The sequence below is a fragment of the Cornus florida genome, unplaced genomic scaffold (genome assembly GCF_030987335.1).
Source record: "Cornus florida cultivar Cherokee Brave unplaced genomic scaffold, ASM3098733v1 CherokeeBrave_3.0.0_Hap2_Chr01, whole genome shotgun sequence".
Classification (NCBI taxonomy): domain Eukaryota; kingdom Viridiplantae; phylum Streptophyta; class Magnoliopsida; order Cornales; family Cornaceae; genus Cornus; species Cornus florida.
In genome coordinates, this window is record NW_026775571.1 from 8,656,813 (window position 1) to 8,673,144 (window position 16,332).

Here is a 16,332-nt window from a genome sequence, read left to right on the forward strand (position 1 = left end):
TGTTCCTGACATATCTGAAATATTTATGATTTATATAATTGGTGAATTCAATGTATTATGTTTCAATTCACTATGAAATTGATAGTGTCCAGTTAATTACAAGAAATATTTATATATATGTATGTGATGACAATCAATGCATGATATATAAATAGTAATTATAAATTGTTCATAGTCGGTAATTATGGATGGACTCATAATTAATTAAGACTTGAACTGGATCCGCGTTAGGTTGAGATATATTGCGAGAGCCGTCGTATGCAATTACTCCCTATCACCGTCATGGCATTTGACTCTTAAGCATGAGAAAAGTATAGACTCTTTTATTAATTAATAATTACTTTGATTTGTTCGGCGGATTCTTCGGGATCCTTAGACCGACACTTTGGGTAGTTATGTAATTAATAGTTAGAGGGTTATATTTTCAATATTTGCATCATTGCTACTTGTATTTATTTTGTATTGATTATGGTTGATCACAAAGTAAATTCGAAGGCCTTCGTGTGTTTTTAGACAAAATGATTTATTATATATTTATTTATTTAAATTATTATTTTTGTCAAACAAATGTTTTATTGTGATCGAGCCAGAAATAATCAAAGGTACCAAAATAAATATATTAATTAAGTAGTCGGATTGATGGCTATATTTATCCGATAACTAATTATGCATAGAGGGGTCAAAGTGCAATATTGACTTAGAGGTTATTTATTATTTAATTGGAGTTCAATTAATTTCTTTTAGTGGAGTAGAAATTAATTTATGAATTAATTGAATTGGGTCCATGGACCGGGCCAATTATTAATTCATTGTAGCCAATAAATAATAGGCCCAATGGATTCTCACTCATAGCCCAATTTGATATTGGAATCATATTAGATTTGAGACATATGAATTAGAGATGGAGAAGGATTTGTTGTTTCCTTTTCTTTATTTTTATGTTGCCTATAAATATACATGGTCTATGTATATTTTAGGGGGTGATTTTTATGGGTGATTTTTATGAGAAGGAAAAAGGAATAAATTTTCTCTCTCTAGAAAATTAGGGTTTATGTTCTCATCTAATGGAGGCTCCCACAAGCCTAGTTTTCCAAGGTAATTCATGGAGGCTTATGAGTGATTCCTAAAGGCAAAATAATTACCAAGAAGATGGAGATCCAAGGAGAAGGCATCTTGCTAAGGGATCTACAATAAGTGAGAACATTCACTTTAGAGGAAAGTTTTAAAGGTTTACTCAGACCTTTGATGTAAGTATTCAATCCATTAATTGAATGATACATCATATTAATATTTTTGCATAAAACTTGTCTCTATGTGATGAATCAAGATCTATGAATCAAAATCCCTCGAAAAGTTTTTTAAAACTTGCACGTTTCCCAACAGTGGTATCAGAGCATGGTTTGATTCATTACTAGAGATCATGATTTTATGAAAATCATCATTTATGGATCCAAAATTATATTCATATATATTTTTATTGATGTATGTTGATGTATGATTTAATATGTTGATATATATTGATACATAATGATGTATGAATGATTGTGAATGAATGATGATGTATGGTTGGGCCATGGATGAAGCTTATAGGTTAAATTAATGTAATTTTATCTTTGGATGAATGTAATTAAGGCTTTGATTTAGCCGTTTGAAAGTTCAATGATGTAATTTAATTTTTTTCATTGTATTTCAAATTGTAAATATTTTTAAAGCCATGTAATCTTCGTCAAAGGATGCTATGAAGCTTCAAGAAGGTCCAAAAGGGTTAAATTATGCTTCAGTAATTTTCTGGAATTTTTCCGAATTTTTTGGAATTTTTCTGGAATTTTTTGAGGCTTAATTTAATTTTCTGGGAATTTTTCTGATTTTTCTGGATTTTTCGGCGTTTTTCCGGTGGCCGGAGCATCACCGGCGGCGAGAAGAGACGTCGGAGGAGGCTAGAATCAGGTGTGGCAGCGGTAGGGTGAGCCTGGCGCGTGAGGAACACGCGCCAGGAGGTGACATATGCTGGCGCGTGCATTGCACGCGCCAGCCAAGTGTGTATGGCCTCCACGCGCGTGCAGGCGCGTCACACGCGTCCCACGCGCGTGCCAGCGCGTGGGGGCGCGTGGCTTCACCTGCAGCATGCCCCAGGCGCGTGTGAGCGCGTGTGGGGCCCTCCAGTCGCGTTCCAAGCAGTGTTTTGCTTCTCCTAGCGCGTATCAACCTCCTGCGGGTGTTTGCAAGCTGATGGAAGATCCTCGCGCAATACTTAGAGTAATTAAATGTTAAAAGCTGAATCCATTGGCCATTTAATTTGCTTTATCTGTCATTTATTGTTGTATGTGATGCATGAAATAATTAATTGCTAATTATTATTGTTCATGCATTGGATCCATGATATTTATTTAAATGGCTTGATTTATATTAGTTAAATTATGAAAATTAATTGGATTTGATTACTAATTAATTAGAGGGCACTTATTGGGAAACGAAAAATTATTTTTATAAATTATTTTTGAAGTGTGCCTCAAGTTAAATATTAGTGAATCGTTTAAAGTCCAAATATTTTCTAAATTTAATTGGATTAAAATCAAGACGTTTTGCATGCATTACATCATGTAAATTGAAAACCCTAATTATTAATGACTAAAAATTGAGTGGGAGCGGGGATTTTTATACATTACCCCATGGCCTTCGTTATTAAAACCATTGTAATTAGATCTTCAAAAATAAGGCCCCACGCATGATTTGAAGAGTCTTAATATTACAAGAATGGTTGTCTCATGAAAATAAAAATATTAAATGTTCATTGTAATTAGATTTTTAAAAATAAGGCCCTACGCATGATTTAAAGAGTCTAGATTATAATGACAACATATTTAATGTTTTATTTTTCATTAGAGCATTAATAATGTTATACACTCAATCTAAAATCAATAGTGTTAGCTCCCCAACGGAGTGGTCTACACTAGGTGATTTTAGAAAGGCTAAACATAATCGGGAGTCATTTCATATAGATAGACAAGGCATTGTCTTAAGAGATATGGAGATGATGGGATTTGCCCGCCAATAGCAATAATGAACTTCGCCAACCGAATAAGTTATTGGTGTATTGGTTATCCGATTTTTCATGCAGTGGTTAAGGGACCCACATACTATTTTAATGGAAGTGCTCACCTAATAGTAAATGAATCTCAACAATAGTAATAATGAACTCCTCCAACTGGATAAGTTATTGACATATTGATTGGTTGATTTATTATGCTACAGAGTTGAGGGACCCGCATTAATTAAAAGGGATTGTTCACCAATAATGATAATGATCTCTTGTTCGATTGAGATTTATTGTATTATGTGGTTAACAAGCTCATTTTAATTTTAAATATGCATGACATTATTAATAGTTCACCTTGCATATTGTATGAATGCATTTATATTCAGATTAATTATGTCTAATCCAGTTTATCTACTTGCTTACATATTCTATGATATTGGACCTTATTTATAATGACTGGAAAATGAACTTAGATATTTTATTCACAACGTAAGGGTACAAAATGTGTTTATTACTCCTATACCTATCTCTTTTACTTTGAGATACCAAATTTGACATTAATGCTTTTAATAAATTAGATAAGGCAAATGATATGACTTGGTGCAATATTCTAGAGTTTAGCTCGAATATACTCCAAAGCTAACATTTGTATTATTTTATTTTCTTCAAGCATCATATTAAATGTCAATGAGATATTTTGGTGAGATTAGATAGAGCATATGCCTAAGTACTGTGTCAAATTTAAATACCATCAAGATAGCCTCATGAATTCCAGTTTGAAATCAAATTTTGGAAAATGATTGTTTATTATTTAAAATTAGCTGGAGATCAATAAGGCTGACTTGGGTGGTAAGTTTCAAGTTGACATGATTATTGCCTTGTTACCAAACTCATTCGACTCTGTTAGAGTGAACTAAATAAGGAATCAATTTGAGTTCACACTCGCTGATATTCTTATAGAATTGGTAACAAATGAAGGGATAATCAAGAGTATGGGCGTTCCTATCAATCTAACCTAGTCTATACCATCTTCTTCTAGGCCCAAATGGATGGGCAAAGCAAAGAAGAAGGATGATAATAGGACTAGGCTAGCACAAAACATAGGTATCTAAAAGGTTAAAGGGAATAAGGCAGTGTATGTTGAGGGCGAATGAAACTGTTTCTTTTGCCGTTAACTAAGACACTAAAGGAAAAACTGTCTAAGCAATGACGTGGCATAGGAAAATATATATTTAATCATTGAGCCATGTTATGTGGTTGTATCTATTGATTCCTGATGGATAGATTCTGGAGCCACTAAACATGTTTGCAATTTATTGTAAGGATTTCAGGAATCCAGAAGCCTTGATGATATGGATATATATTTATCTTTTGACCTGATGCCAAGGTTGTAGTTAAGTCAGTGGGAGTATTACATCTGAAATTAGAGAGTATGAGGATATTAGTATTAGAGAACTATCTTTATGCACAGAAGTGAAACACAATCTCATTCTTATTTCACTTTTGGTTTATAAAAACTGTGTTGTTATTTTGTAAAACTAGTTTTATAAAATTGAAGAGATATGCGATTGCTTCTGGTGCATTGAAAGATGGTTAATATACTATAATCATAAACTCTTAAGATTTGCAGGATGTAGAAACTAATGTTGCATCTTCTAGATTGAATGTTAAGAGAAAATTTGTTATTCCTGACTCATTGTATTTTTGGTGTCTATTTTTGGGTTGTAATCAATCAAAATGAGATTTAAAGATTGGTTAAAGAAGGTTTATTACCTAGTGAGGCAGAGGAGCCTAAACCAAACTTGTGAATCTTGTTTTGAAGGATAGATAACTCTAAGGGCCTAATCAGCCAAATGAAATAGACATAAAGAATAATTGGAGTCGGTACACACGTACACGTGTAGTCTTATGAACATCCAATCAAGATTACTCACGTTTTGGATAAATTTACCTGTTGCGACACAAGTCTTATACTTTTGGTATATTCCGAGAGGGTCAAGACTGATGTGGAGCACAGATTAGGTAAACTTATCAAGACACTTCGATCTGATCGAGTATTTGAGTATTTCTTGGGATAGTGCAAAGACTATATGGTCAATGAGGGTGTTGTGTACCAGTTTTCCGCAATTGACGCTAAATTAATTTAGGTGTCAAATAGGAATAACAGAATTCCACTTAACATGGTTAGATGTATGATCAGTAATGCCACATTATCTCTTTCATTTAAGAGTTTAGCGTTAATGACATCGATGCGCATTATGAACTGCATTCCATCTTAATCTGTCTCAAGGATACCGTTGAGCTGTGTTTTTGACTAAATATTAGTTTGAATCATATGCACATATGGGGTAGTCTTGCACATGTGCGTTTGATATGGACAAGTAAGTTGGAATCAGATCATAGGCATGCTAGATTTGATAGCTACTCTAAATGTCACTAGGATGGATTATTTTATGATCTCAAAGATAAAAGTTGATTGTTTTCACTCACTGTTTATCTATAGGGGAATCATATTATGAATCACATACCTAGTAGCATAATGTTAGAGAATTCGGTATGAGTACCAGATGTACCACATGTGAACACACTTATTATAGAGATTGAGAATAATATATGAATTCCCTATTGATGCGTTAGCATCATCTACTACACAGATTCTTGCATCGGTACATTGATGTAGTGGGAGGATTATCATCCAATTCGACAGAATCATGTTTTTAGGTGAGACCATAATGGACATCCCTGTTAAACATGAGTTGGACCCAGTAAGCTACACGGAAGCGTGAACCGATGTGGATACAGATCGTTTTGGTGAGTTACTATGAAATCAGAGTTGGATTCTATGTATTCTAATAAATTCTGGGATCTTGTAGAACTTTCTAGTAGGGTGATTCCTATGGAAGGCAAGTTAATCTACAAAAAGATACCAGAAGATTTCTTAGTGAATAAATCATGAGTGTACAAGGGAATGTCATCATTTTTCTAATTCTATATATATTGATGACATCCTACTCATTTAAAATGATGTGGAAGTTTTGTCATCAATAAAGAGGTAGTTGTTCAATTACTTTTAAATGAAGGATTTTCAGGATGTAAGCTAGATTCCTAGGATCAAGCTTTTGCAAGATCAAGTTAAAAGGAAAATTGGCTTATCTTAATAATCCTACATTGATAAAGTTTTGACCAGGTTTGGTTTGCATAACTCAAAGAATGAGTTCTTGTTTTATTGATATGGATGGCTCTCTCTAGTAAGTAGTTTTTCAAGACTATCAAAGGAGATTGAGCAAATGAGACTGGAACAATATGTTTCGGCATATGAGAGTCTCATATATGCCATGGTCTATACCAAACAGGACATCCGCTACATAGTAGGGATAGTCAGTAGAGATCAGTCCAATACTGGACTTGACAACTGGTCTATTGTGAAAAATATCATTAAGTACCTAAGGAGAATCAATGATATCATACTCATTTATGGATGTGATGATATGGTCCTAGTCAGGTATGCTAGTTCTGATTTTCAATCAGAAGTAGATACTATGAGATTCATGACTTAGTGTATGTTCACTTAATGGAAGGGAAATCAGTTGGTAGATTGTCAAGCAGATTTCAACTGTTGACTCAAACCTGCAGGTGGAACATATTGCAGCCTTAAAGGTGGCAATATAAGCCTATTGGTTTGATCTCACTGATTTAGAGGTTGTGGAGCATACTAGCCTGCCTATCGAGCTATATTGTGACAATAGTGCAGAAGTAGTCCAAACCAATGACCCAAGGTTCCATAGAGGAACAAGATACACTGAGAGGAAGTATCATGTTCGACATGATATTGTCCGGCAAGAAAATGCACTTATAGTTAAAACATTGCATTGGAACACAACTTTGTTGATCCATTATCAAAGGTGTCATTGATCAATAATTTTGATCATCATCTGGATAACATTGGAGTTAGGTGCAATTTGAATTGGCTATGAGGGCAAGTGGGAGCTGTTGGGATTTATATGCCCTGGCATAGCAAATTCCTATCTGGATTGTATTGACATATGTTCCTGACATATCTGAAATATTTATGATTTATATAATTGGTGAATTCAATGTATTATGTTTCAATTCACTATGAAATTGATAGTGTCCAGTTAATTACAAGAAATATTTATATATATGTATGTGATGACAATCAATGCATGATATATAAATAGTAATTATAAATTGTTCATAGTCGGTAATTATGGATGGACTCATAATTAATTAAGACTTGAACTGGATCCGCGTTAGGTTGAGATATATTGCGAGAGCCGTCGTATGCAATTACTCCCTATCACCGTCATGGCATTTGACTCTTAAGCATGAGAAAAGTATAGACTCTTTTATTAATTAATAATTACTTTGATTTGTTCGGCGGATTCTTCGGGATCCTTAGACCGACACTTTGGGTAGTTATGTAATTAATAGTTAGAGGGTTATATTTTCAATATTTGCATCATTGCTACTTGTATTTATTTTGTATTGATTATGGTTGATCACAAAGTAAATTCGAAGGCCTTCGTGTGTTTTTAGACAAAATGATTTATTATATATTTATTTATTTAAATTATTATTTTTGTCAAACAAATGTTTATTGTGATCGAACCAGAAATAATCAAAGGTACCAAAATAAATATATTAATTAAGTAGTCGGATTGATGGCTATATTTATCCGATAACTAATTATGCATAAAGGGGTCAAAGTGCAATATTGACTTAGAGGTTATTTATTATTTAATTGGAGTTCAATTAATTTCTTTTAGTGGAGTAGAAATTAATTTATGAATTAATTGAATTGGGTCCATGGACCGGGCCAATTATTAATTCATTGTAACCAATAAATAATAGGCCCAATGGATTCTCACTCATAGCCCAACTTGATATTGGAATCATATTAGATTTGAGACATATGAATTAGAGATGGAGAAGGATTTGTTGTTTCCTTTTCTTTATTTTTATGTTGCCTATAAATATACATGGTCTATGTATATTTTAGGGGGTGATTTTTATGGTTGATTTTTATGAGAAGGAAAAAGGAATAAATTTTCTCTCTCTAGAAAATTAGGGTTTATGTTCTCATCTAATGGAGGCTCCCACAAGCCTAGTTTTCCAAGGTAATTCATGGAGGCTTATGAGTGATTCCTAAAGGCAAAATAATTACCAAGAAGATGGAGATCCAAGGAGAAGGCATCTTGCTAAGGGATCTACAATAAGTGAGAACATTCACTTTAGAGGAAAGTTTTAAAGGTTTACTCAGACCTTTGATGTAAGTATTCAATCCATTAATTGAATGATACATCATATTAATATTTTTGCATAAAACTTGTCTCTATGTGATGAATCAAGATCTATGAATCAAAATCCCTCGAAAAGTTTTTTAAAACTTGCACGTTTCCCAACACTTCCAGCACCAGTGAGTAAGAAAAATATTGAAGCTGATTCCCGCGCTTGACAGTAAAGAAGGGGATTCAGTGAAAAATGATTTATTGCAATCTAGGGCTTCAGTCGGTTGGATCATCACTTCTCCATTTTTCTGTCTGGTTCCGGTCAACATCAATTTCATTTACACACACACACACACACACACACACACGGGTATTTAAGTCATTTATCATTGAAAGTTGAGGGTATTTCAGTAATTTTGATAGGTCCATTAGTGTATTTAACGGTCCGTCACACATAAGGGAGGTCCGTGTAGGATATTTTCAAAAGTAGGGGAGGTCTGCGTAATTTCTGAAATAGGAAGGGTGCCACCTGTAATTATGGCAAACTATAGGGGAGGTTTGTATAAATTACCCAATATCACGAAAGATTAAATTATATTATTAATTAATTCAATCATTTCCATCCAACATCAAAACACGAGGGTTTAATACCAATCTATATTTTTAGACCTATGTCACTGTTCCCAATACCTATAAATATATTCAGGATTATTTATACTTAAAACGGGGTCATTCGAAACACTTTTAAAGAAAACAGGTTCCTAGAGCTCGAGTATAACTACCTGTGCTCGAGTACAGCCCAGTGCTCGAGCATAGCCACCAATGCTTGAGAACTGTGCATCAGAACAACGTTGTGCTTGAGCACAAAGTCGCAAGATAGTATTCGTGGATCTGTTCTAGATTTGTAAATCCATGATTCGAGTTCTAAAACATGATTTCTAAGTCCCATATGATCACCAATGATTTAGATTACGAATATACATAAGATCAGACTATTTAAAAGAAGTTTAATGCATCAAATCAAAGAATCCATCAAGTTGAAAAATAAATACATATAAACATGAAATCCTTCAATTCAATTCATGCATAATAATTAATTGATCCATTTAAATATTTAATTTAATCCCTAAAGTCTAGCATGTGATGGAGAAACCATAGATTCAAAGGGGAAGAGATAGATAAAAAACTTGCCTTATCATTTTCGGATTGAAAATCAACTATATAAATTCTCATGTCTTCTTCTCTAATTCCGGCAACCTCCAAGCTATCTCCGGTCACCTTCTCTCTCTCTTTCTCTCTCTCTAGATCTCTGTCTCTTTTGTAACTCACGTATATCTAAAACCCTCTTCTTCTGACTACTACATATATATATATATATATAGTAACCAACAAATCCTAACCTAAGTATTATTTCCCAAACGTATTAATTTTCCAAATCCATATCCACATGATATATACATACATATATATAAATAATACACATACACACACACACACACACATATATATATATAGGGTAAAGGGCAATAAACCCCCCTGAACTTTCAACAAAAAATAGAAAACCCCCCTAAACTAACTAATGCCTCCTAAACTATTAAAATGTGAAAATTAAGGACAAATTGTAATATATGTTCACCGGAGCTGATCGAAAAAAGTAAGATTACCAAATTGCCATTAATTAAAACGACGCCGTTTCAATGTGATTGTTGCTAATGTTGCTGACTTGGCAAGTGTAATCTCAATAACCAATGATTTATCGACAACACACACCTTATCTCTGACTTGTCAAACTGTAATCTCAACAACCAATCGGATATTGACAACACAACATTATCAACAAGCCTCACCTACCCCTTTATCATTTTAGCGGCAAAATCTGTGTATAAGACCCATTTTAGCACCAAACACTTCCTAAGCTTCAGCTATCCCTTTCTACACATTTGACTCTGAAACAGAATCTCAAAAAACACAACTCCTTCTATTGCAACATTGCTGCTAGATGATCAATCTTCGAGATGTCTCGCACGAGGGTAAACCCTAATCACTTAATAATTGTAATATTGGGTATGATTTTGGTCTGTAATTAAAGTAATCTTTCTGTAAATGATTTCATATTTTGTTTTAGTCTGTAAATGGTTTCATATTTGATTCTGTAAATAGTTTCTGTAAATGATTTTAGTCTATTTGATTTAATGTGTTGAAATAAATGTGGTTAGTAAAGTTGTTTTTTGTAGTTTTGTTTTTGATTTTGGATGGTAGTAAAATATATGTACCGTTCTGATTGCTTTATTGTATTTCTTCTTATTTTGATGTTTGTGGTCCCTTCCTATATTCAAAGATTCGAGCAACAAAGTATGTAGTGTTATCTGGTCTTTTAATTCCTTTGAAACTGGTGGTTGAGTGGTCCATTTTTTATTTATTATGTTGTGTTGTCTGGTCTTTTAATTCCTTTGAAACTGGTGGTTGAGTGGTCCATTTTTGATTTATTATGTTGTGAAAAAGTCTCCATTTTTTGTCTATATAGTGTTGTTTATTTTTCTCTCTCTTACTTTATATTAAAGTATGAAAACAGTGCATTGTTCCTATTATTTATGTATGTGCATGGTTTTTATTGTAGATGGATATATTATACAGTATTGGGTTGCACTATGGGGGTGTGTTTGAGATAATACCCCATATGGCTTACTTAGGAGGAAAAGTAGCATATTATGACAATGTGGATCCAGACAAAATGTCTTATATTGAAGTGCAAGATATGGCAAAGCAGGTTGGTTATGGGATTATTAATGAAGCTTATTACAAAATGCCCAATGGTGAAGGATTCAAAGAATTGAAGTCTGACCTATATGTAATGAACATGTTTTCTACTTTTGAGCCATACATAGAAGTTAAGGAAATCCATATCTATATTGTTGCACCACAGTTGGAAGAGGGTCTAGAAAACCTTAAAAATCTTGAAGATGTTTATTCTCCAATTGATGATGATGAGATTGATGAAGCATACATGAAATTTGCTGAAGTGGAGCCTGCTGATGAGATTGATGAAACACATTTTGATTTTACTGAAGTGTAGTCTGTGTATGCTCCTTTTGATGAGTTGAGAAGCCTACCTGGTTCTGATGATGATGATGACAGTGATACTATTGGTGTCCATCCTATCCCTGACAACCAAGAATTCCTGCCTTCAAAGGATTTGGGTGTTAAACATTGAACTTGGCATAAGGTTTGCATCAGCTAAAGATTTCAGGCTTGCACTTAGGGATTATGTAATAAGGAAAAAGTTTGATATAAAATTCAAAAAAAATGATGGTGATAAAGTGTCTGCAGTGTGCTCGGAAGGTTGTGGCTGGAGGATATATGCAAGTAAACCAAGTAATGAGCAGTGTTTAAGAATCAAGAAATTAAGCAAAGAGCATAACAATTGCTTGTGGACTCATTCTAGCAAGTAAGCCTCATCTTCCTATCTTGCAAACAAGTACTTGGAGCAAGTGAGATTAAACTCAACTATAGGTCATGTGGCACTTCAAAGTACTATTGCAAAGGAGTTAGACATTGATGTGTCCACATACAAAGCGCGTAGGGCAAAGAAAAGGGCATTAAGCATTTTTGAGGGTGATGAAGCTGAACAGTATTCAAAGTTGAGGGATTACTGTGCATTGATCCAAACAACCAATCCTGGAAGTCGTGCAACAATAGGTGTTGATCCTACGTCTTATGATAATGAAATCAAGACCTTCCAAAGAATTTTTATTTGTTATGCTGCAGTGAAGAAGGGATTTAGATATGGTTGTAGACCATTCCTTGGTGTTGATGGGTGCTTTTTAAAGGGAGCATATGGTGGTCACCTACTGTCTGTTGTGGCTTATGATGGGAATGACCAAATGTTTCCTGTTGCTATTGCAGTTGTAGAGACTGAAACAAAAGACTCTTGGAGCTGGTTCATGACAGAGTTAATGGAGGCTGTTGGACCTCACTTTGACATCACCTTCATGTCAGATAGACAGAAAGTGAGTAAATATTTACTTTTATTTCATTTCAGTTCTTTAATTCAATAACAGTTCTTTAAGTAATTATTTTTTATGTTGTTCACTTAATTTATTGCGCAATTTATTTGTTTTATAAGACAAAAAGTGAGTAAATTTATAATTTTATGTTGTTCACTTAATTTATTTTGCAATTAATTTGATTCCCCATTACTTAGATTAGATTCATCATTTTCTTTTTTTACATCTCTATCATTTTCAACCTCTCTCTTGGATTCCTCTTATAAGGCTCACTTTCAGGGTTACCATCTTTTATTGCATCCTCTAGTAAATCACCTGAACCATCCTCAAATTGCCTAGAATCATTCTCGGCTACTTTCACCTCAATTTTAGGCTCCTCAGAAGACAAGATGAAGACAGCAACATCCAAACCCCAACCCAACAAACATGACAACAGTAACAGTTGAACAGTAATTGGATGACTACCTCCCATCAACACAGGAATATCTTTCCAAGGCCATGTTTTAGGTACAGTTTTTAATATTGTGTATCTGAAAAGGGAAAATTAGAAATAATAAAACCTAGAATAAAAAATAAAATATATATTTAAAAAATAAAAAAAAAACTTGCTTCTTATGCTAGTTGAATTTTCAAGAGACTAAAGAGAAATACTAGTCAAAGCAATGAATCAAGTACAGAACAAGAAATTAAATTAGCACAGAGACACAAATAGAAAAACATACAGCCAAAGTCCACCTCATTCCATGGAACTGAATGTTCTATTATGTGAAATGGAAATCAACTCACTTATGAAAAGGGAAAAAAAAAAAAAAAAAGTAATTGGGCACATACAGTTTGGTCTATTTGCGTGGGTCTGCCAGAGTCCTAAGGGGACTCAATATGTCAGTACAAACTCTCCCTAACTAACACAATTGGTCTGTAACAATCAGACATTAAATTGTTCTCTATTTGCAGTTCAATTAATTTATATTCTTAATTGAATTTCAGGGATTAGTTAATAATTTTGATACCATTCTATATGGGGCTGAACATAGATTTTGTGTAAGACACCTCTATGAAAACTTCAAACTAAAATATAGAGGACAAAATCTGAAAAATGAGGTTTGGGAAGCAGCTCAATCATACACAGAAGCTGATTTTGAGTTACATATGAACAAGATTAAAGAGATGAATGCTAGAGCATATGAGTGGCTGAGGAGAGTGCCACCAAATGTATGGACAAGGTCCAGTTTTGGTTGTCATTCAAAAACAGCTTTGGTCATAAACAATATGTGTGAGTCTTGGAATGAAGTGATTCTTCCTGCAAGGGATAAGTCTATTCTATATATGTTAGAATGGATTAGGAAGCATCTGATGTTGAGGTTTAAAAAAAAAAGAGACTTCATAAATTCAAAGTGTGGGTTGTTATGTCCAGACATTCAGGAAAAAATAAACAAGAGGAAAAGAAGTGCAAGAATCTGTAAAGTGCATTATGCTGGTGATGACAAATATGAGGTGGAATGTAGAGGAATTAGTGAGGCAGTAAACATTGGGAAGAACACATGCACTTGTAGGATATGGGATGTTTGTGGTATCCCTTATAATCATGCTATTGCATGCATATTTGCAAGGAGGGAACTACCAGAGATATATGTTGATTCATACTATCATAGAGACACATATTTGAAGACCTATGAAAACTTGATATATCCCATTCCAATAAGGAGACTATTAAGTTCAGAACCCATAGACCCATTACTTCCACTTACCTATAGGAAACCAATTGGTAGACCAAAAAAGGCAAGGAACAAAAAAAGTGATGACCCAAGTACTTCAACCACACTAATTAAGTCAAGACCACAATTGCAATGTTCAAGATGCAATGATTATGGACACCACACAAGAACTTGCAAAGCATCTGAACCAATTTTGGTTGAGAAACTTCCACCCAAAAGAGGAGGAAGACCACCATTAACTACTCGAGGAAGGGGTGAAAGAGCACCTGGGAGGAGTGTAAGGGGTAGAAGAACACAATGGGTGTATCAAAATGAATCTCAGTTTATTAATTCATAGGCATCAGTGCAATCAAGAGGTAGTAGTTTAGCTATAGGAAGGGGTGGTGGTTTGGTTATGCAGTTAAGGGGTGGTGGTTCAGCAATGGGAAGGGGTAGTGGTTCAGCTATGCAGTTAAGGGGTGGTGGCTCTGTTAGGCAGTCAAGGGGTGGTGGTTCAGCTATGGGAAGGACTGGTGGTTCAGTTATGCAGTCAAGGGGTGGTGGCTCAATTATGTAGTCAAGGGGTGGTGGTTCAACTATGGGAAGGACTGGTGGTTCAGTTATGCAGTTAAAGGGTGGTGGTGTATCACAGGGTGGTAATGGTAGGCATTCAGTGCAGCTATGGGCACCCCCCCCCCCCCCCTCAATTAAGGCAAAACAGTCTCAAGGGGTAAATATTGAATCTCAGTATGTTTGAAGTTCATTTGTTAAAAAATTAAAAATTTTAACTTAAACTATTATTTGTTTTTGCAGGTTTATAACATTCCATTATCCCATTTGGTTGAAACACAGGCATCATCATCAAGGTAAGAAGACTATTTCAATTTCCATTTACTTTTTACAGAGGCATTGGCTATATAAGAAAAATAACATTGATGTGTCAAAATTTGCAGGTCATTGATTAATGAAGAGGGTAGTGAATATGCTATCTGGTGATGATGGGAGTTGTTGGTTGGCTCTCACTATTTTGTTGTTGTTCCGATGCAGTATATATGGGTTGCTGTGGGTTGCTATGATGCAGTCATTCTGGCTATGATCTTTTGTGTATTTTCTCTGATGCAGGTCTTCTGTCTATAATCTTTTTGTGTACTTGCTCTGATGTAAGTCTTCTTTTGTGGGTGGCTATAATGTTAATATGTATGTAAACATATTAATCTTTTGTACTGTAATGTATGTATGGTCATGAAACTTGCCAATGACTTTATGTAAGCAACCTTTATATACGCAACCTTTATATATTTGTGATCAGTTTCTGTTTTGTACAGTCTTTGTTGATGAAGCTTGTGTATACGTTAATAATGTGAGTGTCCATTTAACCAAACATTGCAGTAATATACTTGCTTAATAGAATTGAATTAAAAAAAAAAAAAAATTGCAGTAATTGATAACAACAAAATCATTCATTTTTTTTTTTTTTCATATTGTACATTAATTAACCTCAATACACACTGCTACATATACACCATTAACCCAAAAATCAAACTCCTAAATATCAAAGCACCAAAAGAGATAAACATGGTTAGCCCTCCCCTACTAAAACAAGCAAAAATTCCTCTAAACTTTAACCCAGAAAATTGATACAACTGAAAACCCACCTAAGCATCAATTCACCAACACAAGTCTTTTAGCATTTTGGCTATAGACACAACCTCACCTAAGTGTCAATGCAACAACCAACACCAAGACAGATAACCCAAAAAAAAATAAGCTGCTAATGAAGACATTTTTTCAAATGAAATTAACACATTTATAGTAGGTGTTGCCGTTGCCGTTGTTGCTGGTACTGCTATTGGGGGTGGTGTTTGCATTTGTGGTGGTGGTGACGATGGAGGAGGCTTCCACCATTCCCAGAATGTGCAAACTCCAGCTGAACATTTCTAATAGATTCTCCCAGGATTATCATCGGAATCTGAGATGAATACAGAAGCCTTTTTTCTACATTTACATTTCATATTATAAAGAGGACCCCAACGATTTGCAGACATTGATGATTCGGCCATTGTACTCATTTTATTGAAGATGAGAAAAACAAAAGCTGTAATAAAGATCGAAACTCAAATAAAGCACCAGAGTTCGTCCTCAGCACTTACCTTACTATTGTTAACAAAACTTCAACACATCTTCGATTTTTTACCCCTTTATTTTCTCACTGTAAATCACAGCAATATGCCTCTGATTGTTGGCGGATTGTGAACAAAAACAAGGGTTTGTGAATGAAATTGATACGTTTGGTCTGTGTGTTGAAGACTTGCACAAAACGATCGAGTAGTATTTGGGGATTTTGGTAG

The 16,332-nt window shown here is 34.4% G+C and overlaps 1 protein-coding gene across 1 annotated transcript; it reads left to right on the plus strand.

The window, feature by feature from the left end:
* Positions 1-11,414: 11,414 nt before the first annotated feature.
* LOC132269126 (uncharacterized) lies at positions 11,415-14,561 on the plus strand. Its single transcript, XM_059770181.1, has 4 exons — positions 11,415-11,649; positions 11,797-12,293; positions 13,278-14,282; positions 14,343-14,561. The coding sequence occupies exons 1-4, from the start codon at positions 11,415-11,417 to the stop codon at positions 14,559-14,561; spliced, it is 1,956 nt and encodes a 651-aa protein (XP_059626164.1).
* The last annotated feature ends 1,771 nt before the right edge of the window (positions 14,562-16,332 follow it).